The sequence below is a fragment of the Solanum dulcamara genome, chromosome 10 (assembly GCF_947179165.1).
Source record: "Solanum dulcamara chromosome 10, daSolDulc1.2, whole genome shotgun sequence".
NCBI classification, from domain to species: Eukaryota; Viridiplantae; Streptophyta; class Magnoliopsida; order Solanales; family Solanaceae; genus Solanum; species Solanum dulcamara.
The window spans coordinates 73,379,392-73,395,935 of NC_077246.1; the positions used below are offsets into that span (position 1 = coordinate 73,379,392).

Below are 16,544 nucleotides of genomic sequence, written 5' to 3' on the forward strand. Positions count from 1 at the left end.
TTTAACATATTTAATTGAATTTGTGTTGTACATGCCTAACTCATGACCTGTTAAAGAAAGTGTTTTTTCTCAAAATAATGTCTACAGGTTGTCAGATAGGTAGGGATCCTCATTGTGTATGAACGAGTTCAGCTAATGTTAATAAGCTTCGTTCTTTCCACAGTTGTTGTTGAGTCTGGAATCTTCTTTCACAAAATAACTAAATTTGACAACAATGCTACTATTGAAAAACAAGAAGATAATAGTAAAATAGTGCAGAATGGCTATCTACATGAGACATTTGCCCTCTACCTCCAAATTCCAACACCAAAAAGTGCAGAGCAATATCCTATTCAAACCACCAAAAATCTTTTGCCATTACCCACCATTTATATCTCTAATGGTGTGACAATCCAGGAAGAGTATATGACAACCAGGTAGACAGTGCTAAATTAGAATGATCATCAGTTAGGTGGTGTAGATCCTGCTTCAGAAGTTTCATGTTGTTTGAAACATTGTTGCAAGAAGCACGCGCAAAATCAGAATTTGCATGGTAAAACTGGAAGGAGTCGAAATTTTTGATACCATCACCATGGACATAGAGATACTCAAAATCACCTCTGCAAATTTGTATAGTTAGTTACAGAAGGAAAGAGAGAGAGGAAGAGGAAAGGCATAAAAGGTTGTAAAGATAGCAGTTTCAACAACAACAATATGCCCAGTATATCTCACAAGTGGGGTTTGGGTAGGGTTGGGTGTACGCAGACCTTACTCCTACCTTGTGTGAGAGAGAAAGGTTGTTCATAATAGACCCTCCGCTCAAGAAAAGTGTTTTAAAAAAACAGATTTGACAAATACAAGTAGAAAACAGAAGTACTGATAGAAAAAATAATAAAGATAACCCAAGTAAAAGAAACAACAGTAGTAATACAATTGAAAATGATTTTCCACGTTTGCAGAAACAAATCAGTTGAGGAGGACTCCCTACTCTCTCCTGGAACCATGAGAATAACCCTTCTATCTGCATGCTTTTACAAATCAAACACGAGACAAAAAATGTAATAAACTGGAGAGCAGAATGAGACATCATAGAACATTCAAACATCATAAGTGAAGGCCGTAAGGATAATCAAGCTCGATGGTGCATAATCACCTTAAAACCAAATGGAATTCGTGCATACATATCCAGCTTGTGTGTTCACGCCGGAAAGTGCATTTCCTCATCTTTGTAACTCCAACATAGAGAGTTTGAGAATTGGTATGATCTCCCAGCTGATTAAATCAAATCATAGAAAAGAAATATGAAGTCAAAGAGGAGTGAATTATGTCCATGTGTTTCAAACACACACATGAAGGAAAATGTATACTAGGAGGGAAATTTCATCAATTAGACAGCTTCTAAATTCTTATAAGCATGATTAAGTGAAAGACATCTTCAACTCACAAGAAACCTTCACTTTCAGATTATGCTTTATAGCAGATTATTAAACCATTAAGGATTAAAAAATACCATAGTTCAACAAAAGTGATTTTATTACTGTTTCTTATTATGCTATACCTTGTGTAACTGTGCATGCGACAAAAGATCAATCATGAACATTATTCTATAGTCATTTATAACCTTAATTTGTAATGGTCAGATTTTTTTTCTGAGTTACCAATAGAATTTGAAAATCAGTCAGACAGCATGATCAACTCGAATCATCCAAATATGTCCAATCTGCTACAATGCATCTCGTTAAACCCATTATATGTTCTTCCCTGCTAAGTGAGGCAAGAGCAACAGACTTCTCACATTTGATGAATACATGCATTACTGAACTTATAACGCTTCATTATGATGGAAGGAATCAAAGGAAAAAGACAACGAGACTAGTTACACCACAAAATCTTGCAAGTATTTTGGTAGTTGCCTTTCTAAACAAACCAGCTGTAAATTATGTCCTTCAGAGACTAGCTACGTAAACTTTGGTGCTGAAACATTAAAACCAATTTACTTCAGAAGATGAACTACCTTACCTCATCATAAATCGGATCTAAAATAGTCTCACCATCCATATTAAAGTATTTCTTTTGTTGTCGCCATGAGCCGAGTAGAATTGTCATGAGATTTCCCCTTAACATAAACAGCTTTGTATTTAGGCCCAATTGGTGAAACGCCAGTGGATAACATTACATGAAACTGAGTTTCTCCAACACCTGTTTACAGGGTCCCAGAAAATGATTTTCTCAATAAATTCCCTGGAAATATAATATGCTAAATTACCTACATATACGAAAATATTAAGTAGAAGACAAGAAATCTAATCATCAATATATTTACTGATATAAGTGCAAAAGAAGCACAACATAACTTCAACAATACTGACAATTTTCAAAAATATTAAGGATATGCACCTAAAAGATCATGCATAACTACAAAGTTCACAGAGAATGAAATTTCATTTAGCAGAAACCACATCAGATAGCACTTACCGAAGTTATTCAGACAAATACAGGTCAAATGCACTACACAGCATTCAAGCTATTAGTGGTTTATGTTGACGATTGATATGATCGGTTGTGTTTTATCGGCATTCTGCTCCAAATATGTGTATTTATTAAGTCGTTATGTTGACAATATCTATTACCAGCAATGATCAAGATTTTGTTAAGGTGTTGATTCAAAGTTAGACATCCCAGAACTCTTGTTATAGGCACTAGGAGAAAGCTAGGACTAGTGGGTTTTATGTAATCTCTAAAGATGGCCTGGCAAAGCCTTTGTGCTACACATATATAATATTGATACCTTTCTCAAAAAAGGAAAAAAAAAAAGAGGATCAATTGATTATGTTTTCCTCCTTCCTATCTCTCTTTCTATTTAACAATTAAGTTGAGGAATAGAACTAGCTAATGATTGAGTTGTACTCAAATTGGTAAGTTCATATTCTTCCACAAAGAAGTCAACAGACTTTGGATTTTCATAGATGTTGGCACCAAGCTGATCAAAACTTGAGTTTGTGAAATTTTTCATGAGCCAAAATTTGGTGAGTTTAGACAACTTCACAACTTAATTGATATTGAAGATGTGCACCAAATATTGTGGAATCACACCCCATTATATCAGACTAGCATTGGTTGCAAGGTTCTCTCCGACCCAAATGCCTTATAGACCAGTGCTCTTGTTATTGAACAGACAAAATCACAATTTGAAACTGCAAAGTTCCAGTCAAGAAGCAATTCATACCAGGTTGCCTGCCTGTATCCCTTGAAAACAAAAGAGCTACAGCAGCTGAACTATTAAAACGGTTAATTGTTGTTCCACCTTGGTATAAAAAACGAGAACCCGCGTCACCCACAATGGCAGTCTCACTGGGAAAAGCATAATCTACAAACACAAAATGGGGCACTGAAAATATAAGTTATTTCTCACAGAATCAAGTAAGAAGAGAAATCTGCATCCATAAAAGTATATGGGAACAAATAAAGTTTTGCAAAAATGAGAACTATGAAGCTCACTCACCCAACTTTGCAAGGACCGGTTTGATGTCAATTTCCTCGTCCTAGAGCAACATTCAAATGATTTTCATTACATTTTAAGTAAGAAAAAGAAGGCTGTTCCTAGATATTTGAAAAGCAAAAACTTCAAGTCTCCCTCAAAGTTCATTCAGCTTTTCAAAGACAAAATTAAATAAATAAAAGCATGTTCTCTCTTACAGCTTAAACTTTTAGAATCGGTCACACACTTCAATATGTTATTAGAGTAGGCATAGGTCCTAGGTTCGAGTCTCACCGCCACTCATTATCGAAAAGCATATCCGTGTGCTTGGCCCATCGAAAAGAATCTAGCATGCACGTGAAGGGGGTGTGTTGAAGACAACATTAAATAAATAAAAGTGTATTTTCTCTAAGATATGTTGGTCACACACTTCAATACAACTTTTTAGTCCGGCCCACTCTAAAATCTATATGGATTAGTCCAGACACTCATACAGAATCTGAATTGCATGAGGTTTAACTTTATTTCCTTCATCCACACTTTAATGAAAATAAGGCATCACCACTTAGACAAGCAGGGAATAAACTGCTTTGCCACAAGGGGCAAGAAACAACAAAATAAAAGGTCTTAAGAGACTTAAGACTTACAGAAAATAACAAAATTCCCATTGGAGATGATCCAGAACGAGAAAACGAGCGGTCCCTGATACTGCACACAAAATTACCGAGTTTTTTTAATGGGATTAAATCAAGTGTTAATCCTGGCAAGAAACCAACAGTCACTAAAACACCGTGGTCCTCATAAGCCTTGTTATCTTTCATGGTGTTCCACTGAACCTGGAAAAACATCATTTTTCCCACATCAATTCTTGTTAAGAAGAAGTCAGAATGCAACCATAAGCAGATTCTAGCCTATAACCACTAGATTTACCTCTTCAAACTCATTAGTGTTAGCATCTTGCCCGAAAATTCCATAGGATATCGAAGTGATTACTGGAATATGGCAACCAAATCTACCACTAATCTGCAGAACAATATATCCACCATAAGCAGCACATATAGCTTATTCCAATGTGTGACAATTCATACTTTGAATGGATGGTTTTATTAATATCTCTAGTTTAACAAAGTATAACACTTCAATTGAAAAAAACAAAAAAAAATAGGATAATACTAAATATTCTTTAGTTTTGAATAATTTAAATATTGTTTAGAACAAAACTGAGATCCTAAATTATTCTTTTATATAATAGGATAATACACTCTTAAACTCAATTTATATGACACTCTTTTTAATTTGGTACAACAACTACTATACCTCAATCTCAAACAAGTTGGTGTTGGCTATATTAATCCTCATTGACCACGTTACTCCATTCTATAATAATATAATCCTAAACAACTTTCATAACTTCTAAGAGCTCAAGGTTATTCAAATTTAGACTTCACTGTGAAATTTTTCCTTCCAAACAAACAATTCAACCATTACTTTGCAACATTTTCTCTTATTATCACTAATAATATAATACAAATCTCAAATTAATAATCTTACAACTCTGAGTTAAAAAGTATTCAGAATCATAAGAAAACGAGAAGGAGACATATTTTAGACAACTTAAAATAAAAAGTAAGACAGTTAATTCGATTTCATTTTGAATATATTGATGCAGACCATATAACAAACAGATTCATTGAGTATGCCACAAGTTCTAGAACACATAAAAGCCAAATAATGAGAGAGAGAGAGAGAAGATCACATATGAGACAACCTAAAACCTTGTCAACAAACTCAATAAACTCTTGTAATAAACTAAACAAGATGCCCCCATTGTCCCAAAATAGTTCTTCCATGAAGTTTTCAACAAACTGCAGTAACTTTTTGTCAAATATTGTATTCTTTTCATTACTTCTCTTCTTGTGTTTAATATCAAAGTCCAAATTCTTAAACATATACCTCTCTTCCAGTCCCAAAAAGAACAGCAAGGTTTGGAATACAAAGGTCAATTCATCTTACTTTTTGTGTGTATTAAGACACTCATTTCTTCAATTTTTCAAAATAATACTTTTAAAAAGACTTTCTTTCTTTCTTTGTTAAATTTTGTTCCCGAACAAACAGTGGCACATAAATTAAAGAGAATAATTCTTATAGTTTATTAAGTTCCATGTCCCATCAAAGACCGCCATATAAGATGAGGAGGGTGTAATTCTTATATTTAATAGTCCTTTTGTTCCAATTCATGGGGCATATTTTCCTTGTTAGTCTGTCTTAAGAATAATGATATATTTTTAAACTTCTCGTTTTTTCCTTAATAAAATAAAATATCTATAAGTTGCTTTATATCACAAATTTCAAAAATTTGTCTTCCTTTCTTGTGCTCAGTATTCATCATAGAAACTCATCCTTTGCTATTTGGGTGCGCATCGGATAAATCAGCTTTTATGTAATAGCTCACAAATCATATAGGTTAGTCAAGCCCAATGTGGCGAGCTCGATTGAAAAGCTTTAAAGTTAAATAATTTAAAAAAAGGTGTCATTGACAAACTAAAAAAAAAAATGTGTCGCGTAAATTAAGGTTTTTAACAAGTTTCTAGTTACAACAACAACATATCCAGTGGAATCCCATAAATGGGGTCTGGAGGGATACGATGTAGGCAAACCTTACCACTACCTCATGGAGATAGAGAGACTATTTCCGAAAGACCCTAGGCTCGAAAGTCACAGTTTCAAGTATGAGAGAGAAAAAAACAATATATATAGCATAAAGAAAAAAAATAAAAATAAATAAATAAATAAATAAAAAGTAAAAATAAAAATAAAAATAAAATGCAATGCAAAATTTATAAGACAAGAACAATAACTATAACAAAGTACTGCAATAATCAAAGACAACGCCTAGACCTACGACCACTCTAAACCAACACACGGTAAGACACTATTCTATCCCTACTAGCCTTCTACCCTAATCCACAATCTCCACTCTTTTTATCTAAGGTATGTCCGTCCTCGATAATATGGAGTACCGCCATATCTTATCTAATCACTCTTTCCATCTACCCCTACTCCTCCGCATAGCCTCCAAATCGCTGAAGACAAGGATTGCATTTTTAGATGCTCAGTTTATGTATATTTTGATGTTATTATTTATGGAAATAAAAAAGTGTTTAATTTATTTTTCAACTCAACTTGTTTTTATTATTCTCTCATATAAAATAAGGTTGGACCAATTGAAAATAGACATATTCATATAAGATCACAATTGTATAATTTCCATGTTTAATATCTATAAATATGTTTTGCTTTACCAATAGGTTGAACCGATAAAACTAAAGGCTAAAGCTTATATTTACAACTGGTTATATGTTATATATAGAGTTTGACTTCAAAACATCAGGTTCTATATAGCCTGTAACCCATAGTTTGAATAAATTTCCATTAGATTTAGCCGTAACACGAAAACTACATCCTCTCGAAGTCACGTGCCATCAACAATCACAACATTTAATTACAAGGTTATAAGCTGGATTAAGTATAAGTGATTAAGATAATGTAATCATGTTATTTGATTATTGAGTAGTGTAGTTAAATTTAAAAGTTCTTTGAGTGCTAATAAAGAAATAGATACTTACAATTTCAATTTTGATTCTAACTTTGAAGATATAACAAGATCTTTTTGACTAAATGTGCATTAATGTAGAAGTTATTAAGACTAGCAAGTTGTACATGGAGAATTTTCAAGCTTTTTTTTTTTTAAAGATGGTGGTATCCAGTCAACTTGCACACACCTATGATTTAAATGGTCAGATTCACCGAATATGTTGTATTTTCTAGCAACGTAATATGTAAAGCGTGTAATATTTAGCCGTTTGAAGTAGTTAAAAAAGTCTTAGGACAGAGAAAGTGGTAATGTTTTTCGATTGTACTCCACTTATTTGATCTTTGATCGTCTAGATCTAAGATAAAGTAGTGACGTTACTTATAGATGTTTGTTCTAGATATTATAACGGGGCATTCGAGCCAACTTGTAATCGCCTTGACTATTCTACTATCTAATACCTGTTATCCCTTGACAACACAATATGAGATAACTTTGTCCACCAAGCAATGGAAGATGTAAAGTAAGGCTACTCGAGTACCCATTATATAAGTTTTACCTAAACATTATTTCTTATATTGGAAACCAGTAATAACATACAAAGATATGGATCGAGCACCTAACTTTAGAAAGGTAGCAATTCGAATAGTTGTAATTGAGCACCCATGACTTAAAAATTCTAGATCCATCAGAGCCACCAACATTTAGGCCGATGAAAAAAAATCATGTAGTGTTATAATTTTTAGCTAACCAAAATTTAAAGTCAATGAATTTAGAATAAGCGTTAAAGTACAAAAGAATTATCAGTTTGTACAGAAAACATCACCATTGGGCAACACAAATAAGGAGGAACATTTTACTAATAAACATGCTGCAGAATTTGCAGTGTTGATCACTAGCAAAGCAAAGGAAATTCACATGGATCAGCAGTCATAACATTTAATGAGAAGTGAAAATGGAATAAACTATCATTAATTAAAAAAATTATAATGTTTTAGACAGCATATAACTAAATAAAAGTAGATTATTGGTGTCTATGAGCACCAACATAGAAACTAGATGCAACTATATGATTTGCAATAATGTAAAAACCTAGATGTGTGGGATTAAGTGTGATTTAGTATACATACTCACATACCTGACTTATAGGTCATGAATTCGAGCCATTAAATCAATTATTGCATATATTAGACCCCCCTTAGATGCGGCCCTTTCATTTGATCCAGGTCAGAAGATCGATGCCTTTGCACGCACTACTACACTCAAAACTATGTTGGGATGGATGTGATTCCCCAACTCAGATTTGAACCCTAGAAAAGGAGCCAAACTTTAGAAACAGAAATATTCTTAATATAGAACCTTATACAAGGAAAATCCCCGATAGTAAGCTAATGAATCAAGATTAGTCGTATAGTGAGTTTCGAATACGAGATGATTACACAAGAAAAAAGACACAGGTTCGAGTCATGGAATCAATATTGTTGATGCTTATATCAAGTTAAACTGCCTAAATAACACTCCCTTAGTTGCAACCCTTTCACGGAGCCTGCATAGGGGATACTTCGTGCATCGAGTTGCCTTTTCATCCAATCCGAGTCAGAAGCAATCGATACATTTGCATGCACTACTACACTCAGAACTATGATGGGATGGATGTGATTCCTCAACTTGGATTTGAACCATAGGAAAGGAGCCTAACCCTAGAAATGGAGAAACTTCTGATAGAGAACCTTTTACAGGGCAAATTCCAGATAGTAAGCCAATGAATAAAGATTATTAGGCCAGTGAGTTTCGAGTACAGGATGATTACACAAGAAAAAAGGCAGCAAATTTGGTATGCAATGTACACAAAAGGCATTGCCAGAAATCTATACAGGAAATAATCTTCATTTCTTTTATTCTGGATCATGATGTACAACTCTAAGAACTTTAACAATGGAGACTAAATATGTTTGATAAACCACAAAAAGGTAAATATCACTGACTTTGATGACGAAAACGCGTGCTTTCATTAGCAACATAAATGATAATAGGCACGAAGCAATCTTTTACGGAACCTTCCAAGATTCAACCTAACATTTTGACGATCAAGGTAGATCTTTTTAGTGAATTCCCATCCTCTATCGTTCACGCTGTTAGGATCAGTCAGGACAGGATCATTCTTGTCATATTCGTCATACAATGAGCTCTCTTTCGGAAGAATTTTGTATCCGATGTACTTGAGGCCTAGTTTCATTGCTGGTTCTCCGTAATAAGTGCTTGCTGCCCAATCTGTTCCGAGTGGAATGATTTGGATGAAAACAGAACCAGGCCTCATGAAGAGGAAATGTGTCATGGCAGCACCATGAACTCCTATCATAACATCACTTGAATTAAGGACACGATAGATCCTTGCAAGCTCTGTTGTTCGTTGTGGCCTCAAAACTTCCACACGAAATCCAACATCTTCGATCAGTTTAACCAAAGAATCTTCGTTCATTATAGCTCTAGAATCATTTCTAGATATTATAACCACTTTAGGTTTCTTCAAAGCCTGTTTTTCTTCCGCTGTCACCACCTTTGTCTCAAATGAGGATAATGAAACATGTTTTTCCATGTTAATCCCAGCTTCACGTTCCTCATCTTGGATCAAACTTCTAATCCGAGGCCAATAAGCACGGTCTAGAAGTTCTCTAAAATTGCTAATGGACTTATTGTTTCCCATCAATGAAGAATTAACAGTTAGCTCATCATGGATCCTTAAACCAACTATGGCTTCCGGGAAGCAATGAGTCCTCTTATCACTGCTAAAATCTATAATAGGATACTCGGTGAGGTGAGACAAGATGTTCTCGTACTTCATTATCCACCAAGCATGGTACTCGAGGATTACAAAGACAACCTTCTTGTTGAAGTGCTGAGAAGTGATGTAAACGGGCAAAATTCCATCATTGAACTCGTGGTAAAGATTACCGGTGTAACCTCCAGTAGAGAAAAACACAGCCGGGACATCATGTTTGACATCACACTTTTGATGAATCCTGGAATGCTCCCCCTTCACAACAAGGTCTAACTCGTCAACGGTATCCATCACACTTTTTTCCCATTTCCGAGTATATGGCCTAATCTTTTCATGCCGAAGTACCCCATCATTCTCATCAAGATTTCGCAAAGCATATTCATTATTATCATTGTTTCTGTAGAGGGTAATTCTGATGGAAGCAGAATCCGTCCTAACATCCCCTTTCATTACGCATACATCAGAACGAATACTGCTTCTTTCGCAACAAATTGACCCTGCAGTTCAACCAAATGATCTGTCAAAACTTGGAAAGATAAGGAACCACAAGAACAACAGACCCAGTGTAATCCCACAAGTGGGGTCTCAGGAGGGTGGTGTGTACACCGCCTTGCCCCTACCGTGTGAATGTAGAGAGATTAGACACCGGGTCAAGTCTCAAGAGGGTGGTGTGTACACCGCCTTGCCCCTACCGTGTGAATGTAGAGAGATTAGACACTGGGTCAGGTAAAGCATAATAAAATCAAGTATGGAAATGACAATAAAGATAAAGAACCATGCTGACATATCTCTCTCACTGTTACATTAAGACCAACGACCTTAAAAAGCAAAAGTTTGTGATACCAACACAAGAAACTCATTCAACACCATCTAGACATTGATATTTGCTTCCTTTGACAACAAAAACATATTAAATTAACCAAGAAATGAACATTGACCATTTATAACCTTTTACAACTAAGCAATAAAAAATAGCAGCTCTTTCACCTCTTTGTACACTATTTATTTCATCATCAACACAAAGAACCATCAAAGAGGAAACTATAATACGAATCACTTCATATTACAAAACCAACAATCACTTAATGTACTTTTCACTAGCCAAAAAAAAAACTCTTGCTCCACAACCATCTCATGAGCAAATCCAAAAACAGAATTCACCCCACCCCCCCACCCCCAAACACACAAACACAAAATATGTCACCATAGATGGATATAGGATCAATTTGTTAGGAAGAAAAGAACTCAACAAAACATAAAAAAGTAAGGTAACAAGTAAAATACTTAGAACTAACCATTAAAGACAGAAGAACAAGCATTAAAATCTGATTTATTAGAAATAAGTCCTCCTCCTTGAGAACTAACTGAATCTGCACACATGCAAAACAGAACAAAATCAGAAAAAATTGAAACCCCAAAAACCAAAAGATAGAAAAATAGAGAGCAGCTTACACAAGAGAGAAAATTTATGAGGAGAAGTGAAGAACTGTGGAGCTACAAAAAAGCTAAAAGAGACTAAACAAAGAAAAATAAGGTAAAAAAGTTTTGGTTTAACTCTTTTGTGATTGTAACCAGTTTCTTCATCTACACAAACCACAAACACGTCCCCTTTTCTATTCCAGTTCTGATATCTCTTGTAATGCATCATTTTCTTACACATAGTATACACTTAAATAGAAAGACAAGAACTTTTTTTTGTTTTTCCAATTGAAAACACCAAAGAAGAGAACTTTCTATGTATATATGTTTGAAAGAAGGAAAGGGTGTTTGAATTTAAGAAGAAGGGGAAAGACAAGAGCTTTTTAAAAAAAAATCAAGATTGAAAACACCAAAGAAGAGAACTTTATTATGTTATATGTTTGAAAGTAGAAAAGGGTGTTTGAATTTAAGAAGAAAAGAGGGAAAGACAAGAACTTTTTTTTATAATTTTCAAGATTGAAAACACCAAAGAAGACAACTTTCTATGTATATATGTTTAAAAGAAGAAAAGGGTGTTTTTGAAGAAGAAAAGAGGAAAGACTAGAGCTTTTTCTGATTTTTTTCAAGAATGAAGACACCAAAAAAGAGAACTTGATTATGTTATGTGTTTGAAAGAAGGAGAAAGGGAAAGGCAAGAGCTTCTTTTTTTTTCCAGGAATGAAGAGAACTTTTTCTATGTATGCACTAAATAGCTTAAGAATACACCAACAAGCTTCACAAGAAGGCGAAAGACGAGCTTTTTTTCTTCTTTTTTTACAAAAATGAAAACAACAAAGAAGATAAATTATTTTATGTACTATTATGTTTGAAATAAGAAAAAGGTTGTTTGTAGTTTGCTCAAGAGAAGTTCTTTTCTGAGATTGAAGAAGGAGAAAGATGGCTTCTTCTTTTTTTTTTTACACAAGAATGGAGACGGTAAAGAAGGGAACTTTTTTGTGTGTGTTTGAAAGAAGAAATATGATGTGTTTGTCAATATAGTTTTGCTTGACAGGGTCTTTCTGCAAGGGTATAGGGTGGTGGATTTGATGGGTACGTGGGGATGGGGTGAGGGGGCTGAGGAATCACCTTAAGTGATTATTATTTTTTTTCTCGTCCCATGTTTGGAGTCTATATTGGAATTTTAATTAAATTCGAGTTGCACATCATAGGGTCCATTTGAAAATGATTTTCTCAGTAGAATTTTTTTTATATTCAGAGTTCAAACCGAAAATTTATAACTATAGATGAAACAGTTTCATCACTGCATCACAATTCATGCGGATCACCTTAAGATCTGTCAAGTAATCTTTATGTGCATTTTTCACTGCCAAAGACTGTAAAAAGTTAAAAATATTATTTGACACATAGAATAAGGATAATAACTTTAAAATAAAATTTAAATTTAATTTTAGTATATATTTTAAAATTATTTCATCTCACTATTTATACTAAAATGATGAAATATTCATATAAAAGTTATGATATAGAGTAAAAATCTCATAAAATATCTTTATTTATTTCATATCATGTATAAAGCGATTCATGAGTAGCATATATAAAATGAGGTGAACAAGATCTTTTTATTCTTAATTAGATATTTGAGTTCGCATGAGATACATATTAATAGACGATATTTTTTTCTTTAATGAATTTTATATTATCCAAATTCAAATACGAATGCTAGACATATAAAAAATTATAGTCAAATTAGCATGTATAAATATTAAAATAGTTTATATTATAAAAAGAATAATGTAAAATATCAAACTCAACGACTTATAAACATAATAGGGAATTGGCTGATGAAGACAGCTCCATAAACAACGTTAACTTGAAGTTGAAGTTTATGAAATAATAAAAACATATTTCAATCACAAAATATTGTCATGAGGATCACAAATTATTATGAAATTTAAATCAAGAAGTTCTAAAAAGGAATGAAATGAAGAGAAAAAGGTGTGATACTGTGAAAAGTTGCACTAATTAGAATTCCAAGACTTTAACTACCAGGGGAATGGTGAAGCAACGTTTTTCAAAATAAAATGAATAAATTCCTAGGTAAGCTTTATACGAGTACTAAAAATATATGCCTCAAATTAATATTGTCAATCTATTTAAAATTAAAATAGAATTAATTTGATTTTTTTTCATTTTATTCATAAATTAATATTTTTTTAAAAAGAAATATAAATATTGTAAAGTTTCAAAAAAGTATCAACATTATTAATATAAGGTCACCGATTTAAGAAGCAAAAATTAAAAATCATCTTAAAATGAGACTCGTAATTTTTTTAAAAATAATCTCAGAGGTGGAGCCGAAATTTGCACTAAAAAGTTAAAAATATGAAGAAATAACCCACAAAGAAATAAAAGAAGTTCAACATCTACTATATACATATAAAAAAAAATATAATCATATATAAACAGCTTAGCTAACTTTTATACGTAAATGGTATTCATAGAATGCGTTTTACTTGCTTTTCTGTCTTCCAAAGAAAAGTTGCATATTTTTTCAATTTTGTAGTAAACAACATACAATTTTTAATATATAAAAAAAATGAACACTCAAAAATATATCCAAAAGAAGAATAGAACTGAATTTAAATTTTTTTGATAGTTCTTGTATACATCCAATACAATGAAAAATAGAGATGATATTTTTGTCCTAAAGGAAATAAAAGTTACTCCCACCATTCCATATTAGATAAATTTGTGAGTCAATCCACATATATTAAAAAAAAAATTTAAGGACATAATTTGAATCATATTTTTCACTATTGTCCTTTGTAAAATTATAAATATAACTTTGCAAATAGTGTGATTTATCTCCTAAAAATATAAAAACTTTTAATAGATGAAAGGACAAATATGAAAAAAGTTTCAAATATTTATTTTAAAATTTGAACAATTCATTTATTTTGAACAATGAAAAATCTCTCAAAAATTCACTTAATATTAAATGGAGGGAGTATATTTGAAGGAAATTTTCAAAACTTGAATGATCGATTAGGAAATTAACTCTTTTCTTAAGTGGTACTCCCTCCATTCCAAAATAATTGAATTGTTGGGGTATTTTTTAGCGTTCAAAATAATTGAATTGTTCACTATTTAAGATAGATGTTGGAAATGTTTTCCAATTTTACCATTTATTAAATAAATTTCAAGGTCGAGTTTCAAGAATTAAATAAATGAGAATTGAGAGTTAGCATACAGTTTGAAAAGGACAAAAATGGAAAACCTAACTAATACAACAACAACAACAACCTGACTAATTTATGTCTTTATTTTTTTTCTTAAAACACATGTCACATTCCAATAATTCAATTATTTTAGAATTGAGAGAATAGTTCAGAACAAACAAAAGGCTGTAAATCGCATTGGATGAATACGTTTTACCCAAAGCATTCAATTACCCCTCATTTATCAGCATCAAATAAATAATTTATACAAATCATGTAATTAATATTTTTTTATTAATTATTTTTTATTAATTATTATACAAACCATATATATATATATATATATTATTTTAAATGTTATATTTTGAAAACGCTACATAAAACATATCACATCAGTTAATTGTGCACATCAATATCAATTGCAATAAGCTTTAGATTTTACGACTTAGACTAGTTCATATAATTAAGGAGATAATATATTATAAGTGATTAATTTATTTACATATTAACTATCGAGAATACGTTCATTTTTTTGTCTTCAATTGAAACTGTTTAATAATAATACTTTATCATATATTAAGAACATTATATATAAACATGCCCTTTAACTTGATGTTATTTAATGAAACAAAATTAAAAAGTAAGCTTATGTATTATACATGTATTATTTATTTATTTGTTTCTCAAAAAAAGTGTTCGCTCGATTAAGTTCGGATCGTAAACTACAAAATCTATTCAGAATTAACGTACCCAACAATTTTTTTATTTTCTCCATAATCTAAATTTGAACTCGACCCCTAATTAGGGTGGAGCAATCACATCAGTGTGCCACAACTCATGTTTATATTCCAAAAACAAAAAGCCCTCCTCGCATTTCTTTTCCTCCTTCGCACCACATTATTTTTTTAAAAAAAGTTCATGTATACATCCAATACAATTTTTAATTTTTTTTTAACACGCAATAATATATCGCGATATGAAATCATGAAATGAGATTAGTGTATGGACACGCAATTTCATGCTGATTTCGTCATGTGATTTCATATCATGAGATGAAATCTCAAATTCTACAAAAAGCATAATTTGGGAATTTCAAATTATGATTTGAGATTTTTCGAACACAAAAATTGACCCATAATTTTATTTTTGTAAGAAAAATCCTACATTTATATCTACTAACCATTTATTTCATACGTAAATAAAATTTATAAATCATATCATTACTTTTTAAACCATTTATATCTCATATAACGATTATTCTCACAAACATAAAATTTATTATTACTTCAAATCAATTCTTACTTTACCATTTATATTCACTAAATTCTTTTTTTTTAATCAAATTAATTACTACTTCATTCAAATCAACGTTTAATGAAAAATAATTTTTCATCATTATATTGAATTAAAATTTGATCAATAAATGTTGTATTTTTTAGGCTAGCTTTGTAATAATGTATTATGCAATTTTATAAACTTTTGCTTATTTGGTAAGATTGTATAAAGAATTGAAACAATTTCAATAATTTTATAACTTATGCAGTTTTTATGTTTATAAAAAAATATACAACACAAAAAGTCTAAATTGAATGTTCAAACAAAACTTTATCTCATATTTTCATATTCATGACTAAACGGACCTAAAATACTTTGACTTGTTAAGTCAAAGTCTTTTGTATGATGAATGAAGAGTGTAATTTGAGTAATGAAAATAAAAAATGTTTGTTTGACATTGGCATAGATTAAAACAAAAAGGATGTAATCATGAAATCTTTTTATCAGTTAGAACTAATTTTGTAAATAAGGTGACCGTGAATTTAATCGTAAAATGCTTTCATCTATCTTTATTTATGTCATAAGATATAATTTTTTAATTAAATATTTATTTTATTGAGTCTTTTATAATCTTTAAGAGTAACTACTACTCAAAATAAAACGAGAAAAAATAATTAATTTTGGGTTGAACTCTTAAAATAACAAATAATTTAAGATAACTATTTTTAAAGATGGCGATTGATAATTTGAGATGGAGGGAGTAGCAACTATATCTCAAGGAAATTATGTGAAAAAGGAATTATT

General features: G+C 31.7%; 1 protein-coding gene and 1 pseudogene across 1 annotated transcript; both read right to left on the minus strand.

The window, feature by feature from the left end:
- Positions 1-242: 242 nt before the first annotated feature.
- LOC129869975 (F-box/LRR-repeat protein At5g63520-like) lies at positions 243-8,203 on the minus strand (annotated as a pseudogene).
- Positions 8,204-8,774: 571 nt separating this feature from the next.
- On the minus strand, positions 8,775-12,259 carry LOC129871621 (xylan glycosyltransferase MUCI21-like). Its single transcript, XM_055946578.1, has 3 exons — positions 11,281-12,259; positions 11,124-11,198; positions 8,775-10,325 (listed from the first exon to the last, which is right to left on the minus strand). Exons 1-3 carry the CDS (start codon positions 11,486-11,488, stop codon positions 9,061-9,063), a joined length of 1,548 nt encoding a protein of 515 aa, XP_055802553.1. The 5' UTR covers positions 11,489-12,259; the 3' UTR covers positions 8,775-9,060.
- Between the last annotated feature and the right edge of the window lie 4,285 nt (positions 12,260-16,544).